Raw genomic sequence first — 22,089 nt, 5'->3', positions numbered from 1 at the left:
TCACCACAGCACATCCACAGGCAAGGGCAGACAGGGAATGGATACAGACTTGTGCTCAGCCTCCCTGTTACTGTTACCACTTACACAGTACAGGAGCCCTGCCTAGGGAATGATGCTACCCTCAGTGGGCTGGGTCTTCCCACATCCACCAACATGTAATCTAGACAGCCCCCTCATTATGGCTGTGTGCCAACTCCATCTAGACAACCCCCTCTTTGAGACTAACTTTGCTGGTTCTAGATTGAGTCAACATGACAGTTAAGTACCCATAACATTGCGGGTACCGTGTCTTCCATCTCATTGGCTCCAATCAGATCAATCTTTTCATCCTCGCTTCCCTAAATTTGATCACCCACCATTCTGTGGGATAGCTGGCCATCTTTCTACTCTCCTCTTGTTGTTGCCCTCCCAGCCCCAGGCTCCTTCCTCTCCACTGCCACCTCGGCCACTCGGGGCCGCCCACCCAATGACTCATCCTCTCATCTCCCAGAGCTGGGTTTCCATCTGCAACTTCCCCTCTGGAGGAACGACAAAGGCTGAGCAACAGGGTCTGGGCTGGGAACAGAATCCACACCCCTGGGTGCACTGAGATGATAAGGAGGCCCAGAGACGGAGCCTGGAAGTCCAAGTGTCTCCTGCTGGTGTGTTTGTCAATAAGTGCGCGTTGTTCTGAGCATGATCCGAGCCTCAGTTACAGCGCAGATTCCACATTAGCGGTCTTGTTCTAGGGAGAGGAGGAGCTGGTGAGGTGGCCAAGGGAACGCCTGAAGGAAGCTAGGACATACATTGTGAGCAGAAAGAGAGTGAGGCCAAGGGACCGTCCAGGGCTGTGCCCATCTCTTTAGCATTTCTGCTGCTGTGATAACACATCCTGACCAAAAGCAACAGAGGTAGGAAAGGACTTGTTTAGCTTATTATTTCAAGTCATAGTCCGTCGATTTGGGAAAGTTGAGGCAGACTCAAGCAACTCATCATATTACATCTTCAGTTAAAAGCAGAGGGGAACAAATGCATCCATTCTGCCAGCTTGCTCAGTTAGCTTTCCTCCTCCCAGTCCAGGGAACAATGCTGTCTGAGTTCAGGCTGAATCCTCCCACCTCTGTTAACAGTCAAAACAATCTCCCTAGACATGCCACAGATAGACATGCTCGCAGAACATCCCCAGACATCACCCCATTCATGCCCATAGGTAGACATGCCCCTGGATATGCACCAGACATGCCCACGGACATCCATGCAGACATACCCACAGTCCATCTTCATCTAGACAATCCTTTTGGAATCTCTTCCCAGATGATTCTGGGTTGTGTCAAGTTGACCGTTGAAAGCATCCAACACAAACACACACCCAACACCGTGGATGAGTGGGGTAGGAAGAGAGTAAGGGAGAGTGGGGTAGAAACGCTCTGATGGACCCAGATGGGGAGGGATTAGGCTAGCCACAGACCCAAGCTTTCTACCAGGCCTGAGAAATGGACACCCAGCAGCCCTTGTGGCCGGGATGACATGCGCATGCTTTACCTTCTAACATGAGCTTGCAATAATGGTTAAAGTCCATCATGGTATGTGCTCTCCAGCCTCACTCCACACGGTTCCAACCCCGCCTTGTGCATTCCCACTTAGACCACTTCAATGAGCCTGGCCTGGAGCTCTGAGATTCTGGGTCAGCCTGCTTTTGGGCCTCTCCAACTGCCTCATTGTGTCCTAAAGCCATTGCCTCATCCCCACGATCCAGTCCACAGTCTGGCCAATCCCTTTCCAGCTGCCTGCACCCTGAGCTCCAGGCTCTGAAGTGGGCCTGGGAAGCTCCTGGTGACATGTCCGGCACTGCGGCATAGTGGCCGCTCTCCTCTTGGAGTTTGGTCTTCACTCCTTGCCTGCTCTTTCATGTCTAAGCTGCCCACCCTGGGTTCGAGGGATCATGGAGATGCCTTGCTTTGGGCTGTGGATCACCACGGACAGAACAGTAGATAGATCCCGGGCTTCAGCCTCGGTTCCTCAACCCATGACAGGCTGGCTGATAGTAAAAAGATTAGTCAAGCCATTAGTTAGTCCACCAACCCTCCCCAACTTCACATGGGGCTGGAGAATTGCTGTACTAGTTACTATTATTATGTCACTGTGAGGAAACACCATGACCAAGGCAGCTTAGAGAAGGAAACATTTCAGAGGGCAAGTCCATGGTGGGGAGCGTGGTCTGGGACAGTAGCTGTGGACTTAATTTGAGATCTGATCCACGATGACAGAGAGAGAAAGAAAGAAAGAGACTAGGAGGCCTGGTGTGGGCTTTTGAAACCTCAAAGCCCACTCACAGGGACACAAATTCTCCAAGAAGGCCACAGTTTCTTATCCTTCTGTGAAAGAGAATGGCCCACATAGGCTCATCGTCATCAGGGGGTGAACTATTTGGGGGAGGGTTAGGAAGTGTGGCCTTTGGAAGAGGTATGGCTTTGTTAGAATACTTGTGTTATTGGAGGTGGTGTGTTACTGAGGATGGGCTTTGAGATTTCAAAAACCCGCACCAGACTCTCTCTCTCTCTCTCTCTCTCTCTCTCTCTCTCTCTCTCTCTCTCTCTCTCCTCTCCTCTCCTCTCCTCTCCCTCCCTCCCTCCCTCCCTCCCTCTCTGCCTGCTGGCCAGGGTGTAAAGCTCTCAGCTACTTCTCCAGTTCCATACCTATCTGTTTTCTGCCATGATGATAATGGACTAACCCTCCAATCAAATGCTCCCTTTTATAAGAGTTGCTGAGGTCATGGTGTCTCTTCACAGCAATAGATCAGTGACTAAGACACCTTCCTAAATAGTCCACCAAGTGGGAACCCAACATCCAAATATATGAGACTTAGGGTTTCTGCTGCTGTGCAGAGACACCATGACCACAGCAACTCTTATGAAGGAAAACATTTAATCAGGGTGGCTTACAGTTTCAGAGGCTCAATCTACTATCATCATGGCAGGCAGTCTAGTACCGTGCTGGCAGACATGGTGCTGGAGAAGGAGCCCAGAGTTCTACTACAGGCAATAGGGAGTCATCTGGGACATTGGGCAGTATCCTGAGTAAAGGAGACCTCAAAGCCCGCCCCCACAGTGACGCATGCATTTCCTCTAACAAAGCCAAACCCACTCCAACAAAGCCAGGGCTTATAATAGCGCCACTCCCTGTGAGCATATGGGGGCCAATTACATTCAAACTACCACCCCTTCTACTAGGCTCGGTTTAAGGTACTGGGGGCTCCGGGTGCTTCTAGGTATCAACAAACTGTGTCTGGAAGGAAGAAAGGAGGAGGAGGGAGGGAGAACAGACACTTTACTGAGGTTAGAGCCTGGCTCCACATTAAGTCAATTAAAAAGATACAGAGAAAGGAAGTGAATCCAGTGTGGCCACGCTGGAGACGGAACAAGTCCAGTGATCTCCCAAGGTCAATATCTTTTTTCCCTCTATTTTTCTTGTGTAGACACACATGAAATGTGTGTGTGTGTGTGTGTGTGTGTGTGTGTGTGTGTGTGTGTGTGTGTGTGTACACATTTGTACATGTGGAGACTCTAGACTCAAGGTTGATGCCAGCAATCATCCTTGCTGGGCTGGTAGCATATACCTTTAGTGCCTTTAAAGAGAGGCAGAGGCAGGAAGCTCAGTGTTCTCTGAGTTCAAGGCCAGCTTGGTTTACAGAGAGAGTTCCAAGTCAGCCAGAGCTACAAAGTGAGACTATCTCCAAAAATAAAGAAAAGAAAAACAAAAAACAAAAACAAAAAACCAAGACCATCCTTGATGGCTTCCACTTCATTCATTGAGGCAAGGTCTCTAACCACACCCAATGACAGGGCTAGTCTCTCTAGCCACTTTGCTCTGGGGACCCCTGGCCCTGTCTTCCAGGGATGGACTTACAGGTGGGCTGCCTCACCTGGAGTGACACTGAGATGGGGTCTTGAGGCCCCAGACTCCCGCCTTCACACTTATCTGCAGAGCCTTCACCCCAGCATCCTCTTCCGGGTCTTAACGTGAGCTTTGGGCTTGAATAGAGGGGAGAGGCTTGGGCAACGCACCTCAGCTGGTGGCATCCTGCCCACCATCCTCGTCTGGCAAGGTAATCTGACAATTGTAACTGTGTGAAGTCTCTCCCTGGGAAACCAATTCCCCTCCAAGAGATGGCACTGGAGCTTCAGGCTTTTCTTTCCTCCAGCATGAGCTTCGGGGCAACTCTTATTTCATGGGAGTCCATTGTCTCTATGGTCTGATAGCTGAAAGATGGGGTGCTAGTGTCTCTTTAGAATATCCTCATTCCTACCAGAGGGGTTATAGGCAGGGGAGGGGAGGAAGGGAGGAAGAAGAGGAGCTGAGGGAGGGAGGGGGAGGGGGAGGGAGGAAGGGAGGAAGAAGAGGAGCTGAGGGAGGGAGGGGGAGGGGGAGGGGAGGAAGGGAGGAAGAAGAGGAGCTGAGGGACGGAGGGGGAGGGGGAGGGGAGGAACTGACAGTGACAGAAGGAAGAAGGTCTTCCCACCCTTCTCTGAAGCTCATCTTCCACACCAGGGCAATACGTCCGTCCCTACATGTGGCTCTAGTTCTGACAGATTCTCCGTGTCCTGTCTGGTTCCCCAGAGCCCAACTCCCCAGGGCAATTTTGGGACCAGTTGCTTCCTCGGCAGGCAGTGAGTCTGAATCTAAAGAGCCCCCAAGTGGACTCACAATTCAAGAAACATGTAAGAGCTAGGGTTTTGAAATGCCCCACACAGGCTCACATAGTTCCAGCAGGAGTGTGTGGAGTGTAGGGAAACTTTAGGGTTCACAACAGGGGCTGCTTGGGGTATGGAATCCATAGTTCACAGCTGCAGGGGGCGATTAGGGAATCTTTAGGGTTCACATCAGGTGGTGCTTGGGGATTTGGAATCCACAGTTCACAGCTGCAGGGGGGCGGTTAGGGAATCTTTAGGGTTCACATCAGGTGGTGCTTGGGGATTTGGAATCCATAGTTCACAGCTGCAGGGGGGGCGGTTAGGGAATCTTTAGGGGTCACAGCAGGTGGTGCTGGGGTATGAATCCATAGTTCACAGCTGCAGGGGGCGGTTAGGGAATCTTTAGGGGTCACAGCAGGGGGTGCTGGGGTATGAATCCATAGTTCACAGCTGCGGGGGGGGGGTGTTAGGGAATCTTTAGGGGTCACAGCAGGGGGTGCTGGGACATACAGAATCTTTAAGAGTCACAGAAGTTGGGCCCTGCTTCTAAATCCGTCTTTCCCTCCTGTCTGCCTCCACGGTGTGGCGAGCACCTCATTCTCCTGTTGTGCCTTTGCTATCAAACAGACCAACATCGCCAGTAAACCTTTCCACCCTTCAGATGATTCTGTCATAGCAATAAGAAAAGTAATGTACAGGCTCACAGACTCGCCTCCCTCTGTAGAGAGGCAGAGACAGAGGAAGACCATTGTTCTGGCGTGCGGGCGCTTAGGAAGGAAAGTGAAGCAGCCGGATCTCTGCGCCCCGCAGTCTCTAGTCCTGGGGAACGATCACTGCTCAGTCCACTTGAGTGTGTGCTCACACTGTCAGACCATGTGAACAGGCGGGAATATTCATGGAGAACACGGCATTCATGGAAACAGAGTAATCGGCTTGAAGAATAATAATAATGCTTGAAAAATAAGAAAGAGAACTTGTGAGTTAAAAATATCAAGAAGAATGGGGTTGGGGAGATGGCACATGGTTAAGAGCATTTCTGCTCTTGCAGAGACCCAGGCTCAGTTTCCAGAACCCACATGGCAGTTTATAACCATCTGTAACTCCAGTTCCAGGGGTTTAGGCGTCCTCTTCTGGTCTCTAGAAGTACTGTACACACACACACACACACACACACACACACTCAGTGCACTTACATAAAGGCAGAACACACGCTTAAACAGAAATCTCTTTTTAAAACAAAGAATGAAAACAGGAAAGGGCTGGGGGTGTGGCTCAGTTGGTAGAGTGCTTGCCTACTGTGCTCTGCGTGAAGCCGTGAGTTCCATCCCCATCACCACAGAAACCAGGTGATGACAGAAGTCTGAAAATCCAGCACTAGGGAGACGGAGAGGATTAGAAGATCAAGACCACCCTTGGCTACATATCAAACTTGAGGTCAGCCTGGGCTACATGAGACCTTGTCTCCAAAAGGAAAATGACAAAAAGATAATAGAGGGGATGAAAAAAATCACACGCAGAGGTTTCTAGAAGCCAGAATACAATGGACAAAGAGACAAACAATAGGAAAGAACAGTTATGAAAACAGAAAGAATTTCTAAGAAGCAAGGCTCGTGCAGCTATGATGGGGTTACATACAGCAGGGGGGATTATGATGTGCCCACACTGAAGGGAATCACGTTCCCCGGAACTGGGGAGGGAAGGTTTGAAACAAAGGCTCTGGAGAGTCTAGTCAGGACACAGGCAGCCAAGAGGTTGCAGTGATGGAGTGAACTTCTCCTGGGAGCTGGGGTGGCATGTGCGTGTGGAGCCAGGATTGGGGTGCCATTCATAAAGACTTGAGAATCAGATGGCCTCGGCCACATGGAGGGACCTTACTTTTCTTCTTTATAGCGGTTTCTGGAGATTATCCTTATTTCCCCTGCCCTCCCGGAGCTGGGTCCTCTCCTTTGGCGGGAGTCAGGCCCCCTTCTTCCAACCTCTCTCATACACACACACCTACCAGTCTCTCAGAGTCTCTGAGCCCTGAGCCAAGCAAGCTGGAGAATCTCCCTGTCCCCAGCCCTGGAGATTCCCACCAGTCTGACTGTCGGTCCCTGTGGTTACTGCAGAGTCCACGTGACGACCGTATGAGACAGATGTTTCCTGCCCCCAGGGGCCTGAGTGTCCCCGAGGAGGCCACTCAGAACTTACATCTGCCAGGCCATGGGCTGCTACCTGCTGCTGCTGCTGCTGCTCCTGGGACTGGCAGGTAAGGCGCAGATGGGGCCACATCTCCTCCCCCAGCCGTAAGCACCACAGACGCCATAGCTGCCCCCATCCCCACGTCTCTACGCCAGGGGGTGGGCTGGGAACCATGGCTGCTTCTGTCCAGCCCTTTCTCCCACCTCTCTTCCTTCCCCAGGTCAGGGCTCAGCTGCCAGCCATCCCGAGGTGCTACAGGCACCCGTGGGGTCATCCATTCAGGTGCAGTGTCACTACAGGCTCCAGGATGTGAGGGCACGGAAGGTGTGGTGCCGGTTCTCGCAGGAAGCCTGCCGGCCACTGGTGACCTCAGCTGTGGACCGAAGATACCCAGGAAGTGGGCGCATATTCCTCACTGATCTGGGTGGGGGGCTCCTGCAGGTGGCTATGGTGACCCTGCAGGAGGAGGACACCGGGGAGTATGGCTGCGTGGTGGAGGGAGCCGCGGGGCCCCAGACCCTGCATCGGGTCTCCCTGCTGGTGCTCCCCCAAGGTGAGTGTCCTCAGAAGATGACCTGTGGCCGGCACTCTTGGGGACTTGAGGTAGCGAGCATTGGGGTGAGGTATCTTTTTTGACAGCTGTGTGGGACTGAGTGGCAACGGAACTGTTCGGGAAGCTGAAGATAAGCTGTTTCGCGGGCAGCCCCTATCCTTTCCCTCACAGTGGCTTCCTGTCATAGCATCGCTGTATCTTTCTTTTACTGTAAGTGGATTTCAAGCGCATTAACAGAAATTAATTTTTGAGCCTTCCTGTGTGTGTGTGTGTGTATGAGTGTGTGGGTGTATTGTACATACACAAGTACATGAATATACACAAGTGCGTGGGTTATTGAATATATACAGGTGTGTGGGTGTATTGTATATACACGGGTGTGTGGGTGTATTGTATATACACGAGTGCGTGGGTATATTGTATGTATATACACGGGTGTGTGGGTGTATTATATATACATGAATGTGTGGGTGTATTGTATATACACAGGTGCGTGGGTGTATTATATATACATGAATGTGTGGGTGGGTGTATTATATATACATGAATGTGTGGGTGGGTATATTGTATATACACGAGTGTGTGGGTGTATTGTATATACAGGTGTGTGGGTGTATTGTATATACACGGGTGTGTGGGTGTATTATATATACATGAATGTGTGGGTGTATTATATATACATGAATGTGTGGGTGTATTATATATACATGAATGTGTGGGTGTATTGTATATACACGAGTGTGTGGGTGTATTGTATATACACGGGTGTGTGGGTGTATTATATATACATGAATGTGTGTGTGGGTGTATTGTATATACACAGGTGTGTGGGTGTATTATATATACATGAATGTGTGTGTGGGTGTATTGTATATACACGAGTGTGTGGGTGTATTGTATATACAGGTGCGTGGGTGTATTGTATATACACGGGTGTGTGGGTGTATTATATATACATGAATGTGTGGGTGTATTATATATACATGAATGTGTGGGTGTATTACATATACATGAATGTGTGGGTGTATTGTATATACACGAGTGTGTGGGTGTATTGTATATACACGAGTGTGTGGGTGTATTATATATACATGAGTGTGTGGGTGTATGATATATACATGAATGTGTGGGTGTATTATATATACATGAATGTGTGGGTGTATTGTATATACACGGGTGTGTGGGTGTATTACATATACATGAATGTGTGGGTGGGTGTATTGTATATACACGAGTGTGTGGGTATATTGTATGTATATACACGGGTGTGTGGGTGTATTACATACACATGAATGTGTGTGTGGGTGTATTGTATATACACGAGTGTGTGGGTATATTGTATGTATATACACGGGTGTGTGGGTGTATTATATATACATGAATGTGTGGGTGGGTGTATTGTATATACACGAGTGTGTGGGTATATTGTATGTATATACACGGGTGCGTGGGTGTATTGTATATACATGAATGTGTGTGTGGGTGTATTGTATATACACAAGTGTGTCGAGTGTGTGCACATGTACCACCTATACAGTCCCATAGGATGTCCAGTTCTGTCATTCTCCTCGGTATTACTTTGAGACGGGGTCTCTCGCTCATTGTTTTGGATAGACTGGCTGGCCAGGTAGGGATTTGTCTATCTCTAGTCCCCAGCACAGTTTCACAGAATTTTTACATGAGTATTGGGGATTTGAACTCAAGACCTCATGCTTGCTCACTGAGCTATTTCCTCAGCCCTGCCTTCCTTTGACAATTTAAAGTTTATCTTAACAGAGTTTGAGTCTTCCCTGAGCGTTAAGTGAGGGCCTGACCTATAGATGGGATCCTGTGGTTCCTGGATTGGACTTTAACTTATTCAGGATTTGTTTGCTTTTTCAGAAATCTCACACTGTAGCCCAGACTCGTCTGGGACCCATTTATGTAGCCTAGGTTGGCCTCAAACTCATGATCCTCTTGCCTCAGCTGAATATAGGGATTATGGGTGTATAATGCTGTGCCTGATTCCACTCAGTTTTAAATTGGGGAGAGGGGATTTCCAAAAAAAAAATTTAAATTAAAAATTTTAAAATATTTAAACCTGCTATTTATCCATTATTATTAAGTGCATTAATGTTTAACTCCCTGAGAAATCTTAATTTCAAAAGCACATTGCTTTTCAGGTTTTATTCTCATAGATCACATCTTTCTAGGCATTTATTAAAGTAAAAATGTAATTTAAAATAGGGTGCTAGCAGTCTGGAGAGGTGGCTTAGTGGTTAAAAGCACTGGCTGCTCTTCCAGGACCTGGGTTCGATTCCCAGCACCCACACACCAGCTCACAGCCTCCTAAAACTCCAGTTCTCACAGCCTCCTAAAACTCCAGTTTCAGGGGATCTGATGTCCTCTTCTGGCCTCCTTGGGCGCCAGGCACACACATAGTGTACACACATATGCAGGCAAAGCATGCACACATAAAATAAATAATATAAAATTAATTTAAAATTCTGGTGCTCAAAAAAAAAAAAAAAAAAAAAAAAACTGCCCTGCAAGGAGAATTCTGGAGATGGCTGGCTGGTGGCTTTTATCTTGGTGAGCTGTAACTTGTATCTGATCCCCTGATGACAAAATTAAAGTCCTTCTCATTCCTTTGGTTTTCCTGGATCTATGAGGATTGTCACTGAAGTCCCCTCATTATCGAACCACAACTATTACTTAAAATTTTGCATTCATTTCTTATTGTGTGTATGCCTGGGCATGTCATTGTGCATGTGTAGAAGTCAGAGGACAATTGGTGAGAGTTGATTCTCTCCTTCACCATGTGGTTCTGGGGATGAAACTCATCGTCAGTCATGGTGGTAAGCCCCTTTACTTGCTGAGCCATCTTGCAGGCCCATGGCTACACAGTAAGTAGATGCCGGCTAACATGAGTCCTTAGGATTCCTCATCCTTGACATGCTGAGGTCTCCTAACTCTGAGTTTTGTTTTGTTTTATGTTTTTGCTCTTTTTGATGCATCTGTGGTCTTTATAGATGTTCGTGTAGAAATGTGCATACATGGAGGACAAAGGTCAGTGATGGGTGTTTTACTCCCCACCTTATTCTTGGAGACGAGGTCTCTCAGTGAACCCAGATCTGTGCTAGGCTGGCTGATCAGTGAGTTACAGGGATGCTCCTGTCCCTAGTGCTGGGGTCACAGGTATGCATTCTATTCCTGGCTTGTACACAGTACTAGGAACCAAGTTCAGGGCTTCATGCTTCCATGGTAGGCCCTTTACCCACTGAGACACCTCAGTAGAGACACGGTCTACATGACCTTGGCTAACCTGGAACTCACAACATACACCATGAAGGCCTTAAACTTGAAAAGATCCTCTGCCTCCCATGGTGTGTTCCACCGTGCCTGGGGAAACTTCAGGCTCTAACTCGGCAAAAGACAGATTGTGACCAGACGCATCTAGCTGGGAAGATGGGAGAGGGGAAGAGAGAGCAGGTACTTGGAGCCCCTCTCACTGCAGTGGGGCAGATGCTGCATGGAGGGGATGCAGGTGGGTAGAGTATGGTGTCCAGGGAGGGGATGGCCTGTCCCTCGGGCAAGCATTCAGTTTCAGAGCGCAGCTTCGTTAGTTTTCTGTTGGTGTGATGAGACACCAACTTACAGAAGAAAGAGTTTATTGGGGGCTTACAATTCCAGATAGGGTACATGACCATCACAGTGGGGAGCTTGGCAGTGGGCGGGCAGGCGGGCACCGGATCAATGGCTGAGAGCTCATGTCCTGATCCACAGACACAAGGCAGAGAGAGGAGGGGACAGTGAGGATGGCATGGACTTCTGAAAGCTCAAACCCCGCCCCCAGCAACACCCTCCCCAGTCCTGCAGCCAAAGCTGAATACACCATAGGAATGACAGAAACCTCACCACATTGGAGTCTAGGTACTAGTTAGGCTCTCAAAAAGTCACTGAGTGTTGCCTCCCATTAGTGCTAAGCCAGAACCCCTGCAAAGCTCAGGGGCAGAGCCTGGGATGGGATCCTTCCTAATCAGCCTGAAGATGGGGCCACAGGGGGCTACAGGTACATAGGAGGAAGCCCTCATTGAAGAGCAAGGTTGGTGTTGTGATTGACCGCAAGGTAATCTGTTTGAGATGGGCAGGTGATACAAGCATGCATACAGTGATGGTGAGAGATTTGCAGGCATTCTAGGGTGTGGCTGGAGCTGGCAGAGAGGAAGAAACACAGGGGGCGGTGGCTGGGGGAAATGGTTCACAGCCAGGCAGAGGTACAGAGTAGGAGCCATTCTCCAAGGCAACGAATGAAGGATGGGGCGTTCCCAGTCTGCCTGCCCTCCTGGGGAGTCTCACTTTCCTTAGTCTCAGTTCGGCAGACCTTGACCGGCCACGAAAGCTGCTCCAGGATGGCTAGACCCTCACCACATGTTTCCTTCTGGCTCAGTTCCTGGCCCAGGAGAAGAGAAGGAAGTAGAGGAAAAGACGGAAAGCTATAGGACCGGAAGTCTGCCAAAGGAGCCCTCCCTGGACCCTGCGGGGAGCGCTAGTCCCCACGAGTTCCGAAGGCATGGGAACAGGTGCCGGAAACTGCGCTGTGGGAGGCCAGGGGACCTGGGATCTAAACATACAACAGGTTTCGAGCTGTGGACGGAACCAGATGGAGGGCTGGAGAGATGGCTCTGCAGTCCAGAGTATCTGTTCGTGCAGAGGGCAGAATCCTGTTCCAGCAGTTCCCAACTCGAGCCCCAGGGGATCTGAAGCTCTCTTTAGGCCCATGGAGTTATTTGCACGCATGTGCATATGTGATCTCACTTACACACACAAATTTTAAAAATCGTCTCGAATCAAATACACTGCTACCTCATTCCACTGTGGGGGAGAACTTCTCGTCAGCAGAGAGACCGACCCCTACCCATTTCACCATCTGCCCCTTCACTGGTAGATCTCCAACAAAGACATTAGGAAAATGTGCCTCTCCTGTCCCCGATCTGGGCCTAATTCTTGGCCGGCAGCTGCCCTCAGGGCTTAGTGCTAAGCCAGTCTGTCCCTTTCTGTCTTTCAGTGTGCCCCTGATCTGGGGTGCCATACTTCTGCTGGGCCTGCTGGTGGTTGCTGTTGTCCTGTTTGCTGTGATGGCCAGAAGGAAAGGTATGGAGCCATCCACCTCCTCTGGTGGCTCAGTTCTGAAGGCAAGGCCAGGAGACTGGGTGTGTTTCCCACGTGAAAAATCTCACCATTCTTTAGCAGAGTCCCTACATGCTGGAATCCCAGTGGCTGACGGGCGATCAGGAAAGCCAGCCCGGCTAGGGCAGGCCCGGGGAGGAGCAGTGACTGGAGGGGAAGGATTGGAAGAAGGAAAGAGCTCCAGGGGGAGGCTTAGGGTTGAGGCAGCCAGAGAAGCAGAGGGCGGCAGGGACAAGGCGGGCTTGTGGGTGGAGGGCTCGGGCTTAGAGAGAGGGAAGTGAGTCTGCACTAACAAAGCTTTTGGAGACGTTGGGATGCTTGGAGCCACACTATAAGCAACAGCACTGCTGTGCTCTGTTGCCAGGGAGCAGGTTTGGTGTCTGCGGCCGGTCCCAGTGCAGTGGAGCTTCAGGCATGGTAAGAGACCTCTGCAGATTCCCCTCACCCACCACACGACTGGGTAGGTGGAGAAAAGACAGGCCCATTATACTCCAGACCCTCGCCTGTCTATCTGGGAATACCTGGGGGCTGGCCTACAACTTACTATGTAAACCAGGCTGGCCTCAAGGAGATCCACTTGCCTCTTTTTCCCCCGAGTGCTGGGGTTAGAAGTGTGCGCCATGACTCCCAGGATTTTGTTGTCGTTGTTTTGTTTTTTGGGCAGGATCTCACTAGGTAGTCCTGTCCAGCCTGGAACTCACTATGTAGACCAGGCTGAACTTGAACTCAAGTTCTGGGACTCTGTGTGTGTGTGTGTGTGTGTGTGTGGCACGCACCACCATCCCTGGCCAATGGAATGTCCTTTGACACACTGGGATTGTTGTAGCAGGTCCATCCGGCCTCTGGGTTCCCATCAGAGGGAACTCTGGAGAGTGCTTTTGTGTGATTTACCTGCTTTTATTCCAGGAACCCTCCTCGGCAGCCCACCACAGCAGTGACTCAGGACTGGCTGCCGGGCTGCCCACCGACATACCATATGTGAGGCTAGACTCACCGCCTGCCTTTGACACCACCTACCCAGGCTTCCCTCTTGATCCTCCAACAAGGAAACCCCCAGCCCCGCCCCTACAGCCCCCTCTGCCTCCTAAGGTTCTGGTGCTACCCAAGCCTGCGACTTATGCCACAGTGGTCTTCCCAGGAGGGGACAAAGGCGAAGGGGCCTCCCGTGAGGCCTCTGGGGAATCTCCCAACAGTGAACCCCCACCCAGCTAACTAATACACCTCCCTTTGTACTCCCGGGATCACCCTTGGGGCATTCTCTGTAGCTATCCAACACACCCAGGGTATGTGAGCAAATGGTGGCTTGGGGACCCCGCTTAGGATCTCGGCTTGGTGCACATGGGAAGTGGTGCTCAGATGTGATTGAGGTGTTTGGAGAAGAACTCTGCCCGCCACTTCTTGGTTCTGGTTCTGCTGCCATTACGTACTAGGCTAAATAAACCCTGATGATGTGTGAACTCTGTGTGTGTGTGTGTGTGTGCGTGTGTGTGATGGATGGACAATTGTAATAGAGTCCACGAAAGCCCAGATAAAGGGGAGTCAGGCATTTATTGGGGAATCACTCACAAATGACAAAGTAAGGTAGAGTACCATTGAGGTTCTGACCTCCCCCAAGAGAGTGTCAGCTCGTTCCCAGTCTGCACGTGACCTCTGAGACTACACCCTGAAGGGGCTAGTACCTCAAGACTATTGTCTGAAAGAATTCCCACAACAAATGTGTATGTGAGCCCGCGTGTGTGTGTGTGTGTGTGAGTATGCACGTGTGTGCGACACGTGTATGTGAGTGTGCATATGCGTTTTGAGTGTACATGTGTGTGAGTGTGCATGTGAGTGAGTATGCATTGTGTATGAGTGTGTGTGTGTATGAGTGTGCATGTGTGTATGTATGCACCCAGAGGTCAATGGTACTCTCCTTACTTTTTGGGAAAAGGTCTTTGAGTGACTCTGGGCTAGTTGACCATAGAGTCCCAAGGATCCTCATATTTCTACCTTCTCGGAGCTTGGATTACTGGCACCTGCTGTGGCGCCCAGCGTTTTTATCTGGATGTTGAGAAATTGAACTCAAGTCCTCAGGTTTACACAGCAAATATCATTTATGGATCCAGCATTTTCCCTAGCCCCAATGGTTGAGTGGACGAGACAAAGCCTGTTTCACCAGTCACCTGGTTTATGAACTAGAAAGAGTGGTCCTGAGCCTGCATTGCCAGTGGGGAAGTGGCTTCTCCTCTGGTCAGACCACTGAAGGACAGCGGGATCAGAAGGTCTTGCTTCAAATTACTTCCTGCCCCCCTTATGATGCCGGAAGGTGCAGATTCATCCTTGAGTCTAGGAAGCTCTTCTGCTCTATACCTTTTGAGCAGTGACCTGTGATCAATGACAGGACTTGGTGGGTTGTCAGGTATGAAGGGTGCGAGGTGGGGTTGGGGAAGTGGGCAGTTACTGATAAGTTAACGGAGACTCAGGACAGAGGCAGGGTGGGAGTTAAAACCAGAAAGAAACAGGAAGGCATACAGGACGGAAACCCACCGCATTCCCACTCAGGGGGCACACAGCATCTTCAAGCCACTGGGGAATGAAAGAGCTTCTCAGAGGCTAGTCTCACCAAAGCTGGGGTTCCCAGGTAGGCAGCCACATAGCTGCTCTGTTTGCCCTGGGAAGAGCCCAGTGAAGAAAAGGTACCACAGAGGGATGAGGGGCGTGGCTACAGTCAAGTGTAAGTGAAAGGGGAGCGTGGGCTGGAAGTAGAAGGATGTCTAATGTTCCTGAGGAATTTCTTCTGAAACTGACTGGAAAAGATTTGCTCTTACTGGGACAAGAGATTCAATGGAGGGGGGATGAAGGCTTGGGGCTCCAGTACCGTGACAATGACAGGGTACAGATAAAAAGAGCCATAAGTTTGACCTAGGCACCTCAGAAGAGAGCCAATGGCAGTAGGCTATGTTAGCTGCCCTGAGCATCTCAAGCTGTGATCTCAGGAGAAATGGCTCCGTGCACAAGCATTTGCCATGCAAGCATGAGGATTAGTGTTTGGAACCTCAGAGCCCATGCTGGATGGCACGGCATCCCCGTGTAATTCCAGGCTTAGAAGGTGGAGACAGGATCCTCAGAGCCAGCTGGCTATCAAGGCTAGCCATGTTGGTGAGCCTCCGATGAATACGGTGGAAGGATGATGGAAGGTGGTTTTTTATGTCAATCCCAGGCCTCTGTATGCATGCACACACCGGCACATACATGTGAATGAGTACCCCCTAGCAACACAGTACACGATAGTATGCTTGCTGCTTCCTTTGTGACTGGGGGGCTGACTGGGAGCTAGGGGCCCAGCATTCTGACCGCCTTGTGCATTCTACTAGCCTGAGCAAGAACCAAGCTTCAAAATCCTCAGTACAGTTTGTAAAAGATACAGAGCACAGTGGAAAATCATAAGACGGACCACCATAGCCACTGTCTGAAAATTCCAGCCTTGTTCACAGTACCCAGATCACAAACACAGCTAGCTACTTAAAAAGTCGGTACTTGGAAACGTAAAGGAACGTGAAGGAGGAGGCTGGGACACAGTGGGTGAGGAGAAGGCAGGAAAGTGTGTGTGTGGGGGAATGGAGGGATGGGGGTGGGGTGGGGGTGGGGGAATGGAGGGATGGGGGTGAGGTGGGGGAATGGAGGGATGGGGTGGGGGTGGGGGAATGGAGGGATGGGGTGGGGTGGGGGAATGGAGGGATGGGGTGGGGGGGTGGGGGAATGGAGGGATGGGGTGGGGTGGGGGAATGGAGGGATGGGGTGGGGTGGGGGAATGGAGGGATGGGGTGGGGTGGGGTGGGGGGAATGGAGGGATGGGGTGGGGGTGGGGGGTGGGGGAATGGAGGGATGGGGTGGGGTGGGGGGAATGGAGGGATGGGGGTGGGGTGGGGGAATGGAGGGATGGGGTGGGGTGGGGGGAATGGAGGGATGGGGTGGGGGTGGGGGGTGGGGGAATGGAGGGATGGGGTGGGGTGGGGGGAATGGAGGGATGGGGGTGGGGTGGGGGGAATGGAGGGATGGGGTGGGGTGGGGGGAATGGAGGGATGGGGGTGGGGTGGGGGGAATGGAGGGATGGGGTGGGGGTGGGGTGGGGGGATGGGGCATGGGGAGTAGATAGAGAAGGATAATTGTGGCAAGTGCCTGGGAAACCAGTATGTGTGGATATGCCGGTTAGACATCACGTGATAGACGAAGTTCTCCCTCCCTTCCTTGAGGCTGTCCTCATGATCATGGAGAGGGTCTAGGGTAGCTTCTCACAGGCTAGGTCCTATAAATACAGGTAGAGTGTAGCGGTTAAGAGCATAAACTCTCAAGTGAATCTAAGTAGAATCCAAGATCTGCACTGTGGCTGTGCGTCCCATGTAAACTTTTACACTTCCATATTTCTGGGTGCAGAGTATGTCTATACTCCCGTGACCCTGGACAATCACAAGAGGAGCCCCGCAGTCAGGAACTGTCTGCCTTCCAACTGTGAATTCTCAGTTCCAAGTTGTCCATGAATTTAACACCTGCTTCACAAAAGGTGAATGCATGCCTTATGATAGACACTACGGCTTCCTTAAATCTCTTCAAACCTAACATTTCTATAAGATCCCGGTTAACTTCCCAATAGCCTTGGCGGTGCCTGTCATCTGCTGGTTGTTCTTGAATGGTAACTGGGTAAATTACGGTTGGTTTTCTAATAACTTTGGACCATTTATTCCTCTTTGGTTTCATAATGAATGGTGAGGTAGGTTCAGCTCTAAACTCTGCTGTCTGTGTGTGGATATTTTTCTTAGTGTCAGTAGTAGGTCTTTATAAAGATTGTATCTTATCAGTCATTTTTTTTTGTATTTGGCACCAATATCAAACCACATTTTAAAGGATGAAACATGAATCACCAAACTGATGATTATAATCAACACCATGTCAATCCCAGCTAATTTGATCATCCTTCATACAATTTTTTTTTCAGTTTCAAACCGTTTATTGTGAAACCATACAGAGACCTAACTCACTGCATTGCAATATTGTTCCCTATTCTTAACATGGGGGGAGTGTTGTTTTTTTTAATTCCCCCTTTAAGAGTTCCCAGGTGTCTCACCAGATCTGCCCACCGTGACAATGAGGTGTGAGTGAGGTGGGCCATTGTTGCGCCCATGACTGGGCAGAGAACTCAGGTGGTACATGCATGGTCTGGTCAAGGGCAGCGCCATTGCTCTTGTGTAGCTGAGTGCTGAGAGTATGCAGCGGCGGTGGCGGCGGCATTAAAAGCCTGAGTGGTGTCAAGGCCAACGGCATGGCAATGGTCCAAGGACGGCATCCAGGGGAAGCCTGCAACCACAGGGCGAGACAGCCAGCTGCCTGAAAAGTGGATACAGGGATGTGCAGAAGGCACCTGCATGGCAGAAAGTGAGGGCTCGGAGCTGGAGAGAGGCTGTAATGGGAAATCCTCAGACTCACGTGGAGGGCCTGAGGATATGGAGGGAAAGCCAGCTGCAGTGGTAACTCCAGTGGCTGCAAAGTCAGCAGAGAGCAACTGCCTTGGATGTCATGACCCATGTTGGATGCCAAATGAAGTATTTATCTTCTCATTCTTTTATCAACAAAAACTCAGGAGTCAGATACCAGGGGAAACACCTGATTGATGTGATTATGATTTATTAAAACTTGCCTGAGGATACAGGAAGCAAAGTCAGCCACAACCCATAGAAGCCAGGCACACACCTTTAATCCCAGCAGCCAGAAGCTAGGAGGTGGTGGTGGTACACACCTTTAATCCTAGGACTCGGGATTAAGAGGTAGATGGATCTCTGTGAGTCCAAGACCACCCAGGTCTACACAAGATTGATCCAGTCCTAAGTAGACATGGGTCTTTAATCCCAGCACTACAGGGTATAAAAGATAGGAGCAGGATCTTCAATAGTCAGTATCGGGGATTCGTTCTCCAGTCACACTGATGACAGGAAGACACTGAAGTCTCAGGATTCTCTAGCCACACTGAGGAGAGGTTACATACAGTCTGAGGGTTGGTGAAGCCAGGGTCGCCTTTCATTCTGAGGTAGAGTAAGAGCTAGTGGCCGGCTGCTTTGCTTTTCTGATCTTCAGCATGAAGCTTGGATCTTTGATTTTCTGTGCTACAGGAGAAATGGCAGAGGAGTGGCCAGTGACCTCCTGTCTCTCTCCTTCCTCGATCCAAAAGGGCTGAAAATTTTTACAAGCCCCTCCCTACTTCCGCTGACTTTCTATCTGTCCTCAGTCCTCCAAAACCTTTATGGCTGATTTTGGCCAGCTAGGAGCTAGCTCCACCTTCTGATTCAAAGTAAACTTTATTGTCAAGTCTCAGGAGTGTCATGGTGTGATCAAAACAAGTACCATTCCCTACGAGTTAGTGGGGACCATTTCCATTCAAACCACTACACCAGCCATGGCTCTTTAACAACACGATGACGTATGGGTCCTAGTTAGGGTTACTACTGCTGTGATGAAACACCATGGCCAAAAGCTAAATAAATAAATAAATAAATAAATAAATACAAATCAGCTTACACTTCCACGGCGCTGTTCATCATCAAAGAATTCAGGACAGGAATTCAAACAGGGCAGGCAGGAATGATGTGGAGGCCATGGAGGGTACTGCTCCCTGACTCGCTCCTTGTAGGTTGCTCAGGGATGGCACCACCCACAATGGGCTAGGCCTTCCCTCATTAATTACCAATGAAGAAAACGTTCTATAGGTTTACCTCCAGCCAGATGTTATGGAGGAATTTTTCTCAGGTGAGGCTCCCTCCTCTCAGGTGACTTTAGCCTGTGTCAATTGACATAAAACTAGCCAGCACACTCATATAAGGTTCTAAGTCCTTCCACATAGTCGGAACTAGGATGCTAGAGAAAGATGAAGGCTACTGACACGCCTTCAAGGAGAAATGGGGGTGGGGGCAGTGATATTCAGCCTCGCCTTGGGCTACTCTAACTCTTAAACAAGCCTTCTGTCTATGGGCTGACATCCTTTAAGGGAGGGACACAGAGATCTTTCCAGTAAGACATAGAGGCTAGGGAACAAATGTCATTAAAAGCTTTTAGAAGCTAGGTTTGGTGATGTACAACTATAAATTCCAGGAGCCTAAGGCTGAAGGAGCTTGAGTTCCAGAATGGCTGGAGGGGGTGATACTGTTTTTTTTTGTTTGTTTGTTTTGTTTTGTTTTGTTTTAAACAAAATCTCAACTGTTTGATTTTACCAATAAAGACTCAGGAGCCACATGTTGGGACCTCCTCAGAGAGGAGGAGCAAGCACCGGGATGAGCATCCTGCTCAGAGAGGCGGAGCAAGCACCGGGATGAGCATCCTGCTCAAGGAGGCGGAGCAAGCACGGGGATGAGCATCCTCTGCTGATGTTTTAGAAAGCCTTCTCCTACACTTTCTCAAGCAAAACTCCTCAAACTGAATGCCCCTCCCTTCCACTTCCTGTGCATGCCTCTATCCATCTCCCTTACTCCCTCCTAGTCTCTATGGTTTTTCCTGTCTGTTTGATCCACCTCTTAACTGATTGGCTTTATTTAATCCTCTTTACAATACTCGAGCAGAATCCTCTTGGATCAAAGATATGTGCTAGGGTTGAGCCACATCAAACTAGAAACAGGTTTTTTCCAGTAAATAACGAAATCTCTGGGTCCACAGTGTGATCAAATATCCCACAAGAGGGTACAATAACCCAAATGGCTTCCGTGTAGCTCTAAAATTCTGCCCTGTCCCACAAATTCAGAATGAGACATTGCCATGTGGCTAGGGTAGAGTGAAGACCCCTCACGTGTTCTGCTGAGCAATTAAAACACAGCTACATTCAGGGGGTCTGGGTCAATCCTATGCTGGTTTCCCAGCGATCTGACTGGAGTGTCTGTGGGTGTCAGTTAGGAGGCCTGGGCAGTCTATGGGGCCTCTGGTAATGGATCAGTATTTATCCCTAGGATATGGATGGACTTTGGGAGCCCATCCCACAGTGAGGGATACTCTCTCAGCCTAGACACATGGGAGAGGACCTAGGCCCTGCCCCAAATGATATGACAGACTTTGAAGACTCCATGGAAGGCCTCACCCTCCCTGGGGAGCAGAAAGGGGATGGGAGCAGATGGGATGGGGGCTGAGGGGAGGCAGGGGAGGGTGGGAGGGTGAGGGAACTGGGATGGACATGTAAAACAACCTTGTTTAAAATTTAAATTAAAAAGGGGGGACAAAAAACATAAAAAAACAAAAACGCAAAAACACAGCTACACTCAGTAATGAATGAAATGCAGACACTCATCAAAAGGCCAGTACAGTAACCGTGGCAGAGAAGGCAACTGTGCAAGGATATGTTTCCAAGGTAGGAGCTGGGGCGCAGTATACCTGGGAAAGGCGAACAAAGAGAACCTGAAAGGAAGATGCCTGAAAATTGCATGTACCCCTCAAACTTTAGGAGACAGGGCGCAGGCCATGCCTGAGGGCCGGGCTCACGACTACCTGTGTTCCAGACCTCGGCTCCATCCTCAGTTCTGGGTTCCTCAAGAATATAGCAGAGCCTTGTGCAAGATTTACCTTTGCTTGTTTGTTTGTTTTTGTTTTTTGTTTCTTGAGACAGGGTCTCTCTGTATTGTTTTTGAGCCTGTCCTGGCACTCACTCTGTAGACCAGGCTGGCCTGGAACTCACAGAGATCCGCCTGCCTCTGCCTCCCAAGTGCTGGGATTAAAGACGTGCGCCACCAACGCCTGGCTAAGATTTAACTTTTAAAAAAAAATATTTTCACACTATGGTGGTTTATAGGTATGACCCCCACAGACTCACGTGTTTGAATACTTAGCCAATAGGGACTGGCATTATTAGGAGATGTGACCTTGTTGGGGCAGGCGTGGCCTTGTTGGAGGAAGTGTGTCACTTGTGGGCAGGCTTTGAGGTCATATAAGCTCAAGTCATGCCTAGTGTGCCAGTTCACTTCCTGTTGCTTGCGAATCAAGATGTAGAACTCTTAGCTCCTTCTCCAGCACCGTCTGCCTGTGTGCTGTCATGCTTCAAGCCATTACAACAATGAGCTAACTCTCAAACTGTAAGCCAGCCCCAGTTAAATGTATTCCTTTATAAGAGTTGCTGTGGTCATGGTGTCTCTTCACAGAATAGAAACCCCATAGACTGCCCAGGCCTCCTAACTGACACCCACAGACACCCCAGTCAGATCGCTGGGAAACCAGCATAGGATTGACCCAGACCCCCTGAATGTAGCTGTGTTTTAATTGCTGAGCAGAACACATGAGGGGTCTTCACTCTACCCTAGCCACATGGCAATGTCTCATTCTGAATGCCAGATATGGTGCTGGAGAAGGAGCTGAATGTTCTACATCTTTAATCCAGAGGCAACAGGAAGTGAGCTGAGACACTGGGTGTGGCTTGAGCATATATGAGATCTCAAAGCCCACCCCCACAGTGACACACTTCCTAGAACAAGGCCACATCTACTCCAACAAAGCCACACCTCCTAATAGAACCACTCC

The 22,089-nt window shown here is 49.8% G+C and overlaps 1 protein-coding gene across 1 annotated transcript; it reads left to right on the top strand.

The window, feature by feature from the left end:
- The first annotated feature begins 6,824 nt into the window (after positions 1-6,824).
- On the top strand, positions 6,825-14,030 carry Treml1 (triggering receptor expressed on myeloid cells like 1). The gene is made up of 6 exons (XM_051204420.1): positions 6,825-6,918; positions 7,072-7,404; positions 11,834-11,966; positions 12,452-12,537; positions 12,938-12,990; positions 13,480-14,030. Exons 1-6 carry the CDS (start codon positions 6,873-6,875, stop codon positions 13,783-13,785), a joined length of 957 nt encoding a protein of 318 aa, XP_051060377.1. The 5' UTR covers positions 6,825-6,872; the 3' UTR covers positions 13,786-14,030.
- Positions 14,031-22,089: the final 8,059 nt, after the last annotated feature.

Source organism: Phodopus roborovskii, unplaced genomic scaffold, assembly GCF_943737965.1.
Source record: "Phodopus roborovskii unplaced genomic scaffold, PHOROB, whole genome shotgun sequence".
In the NCBI taxonomy this organism is placed as follows: Eukaryota; Metazoa; Chordata; class Mammalia; order Rodentia; family Cricetidae; genus Phodopus; species Phodopus roborovskii.
The sequence above is the reverse complement of the archived record's forward strand: the minus strand, read 5'-3'. Positions and strand labels throughout refer to the sequence as shown.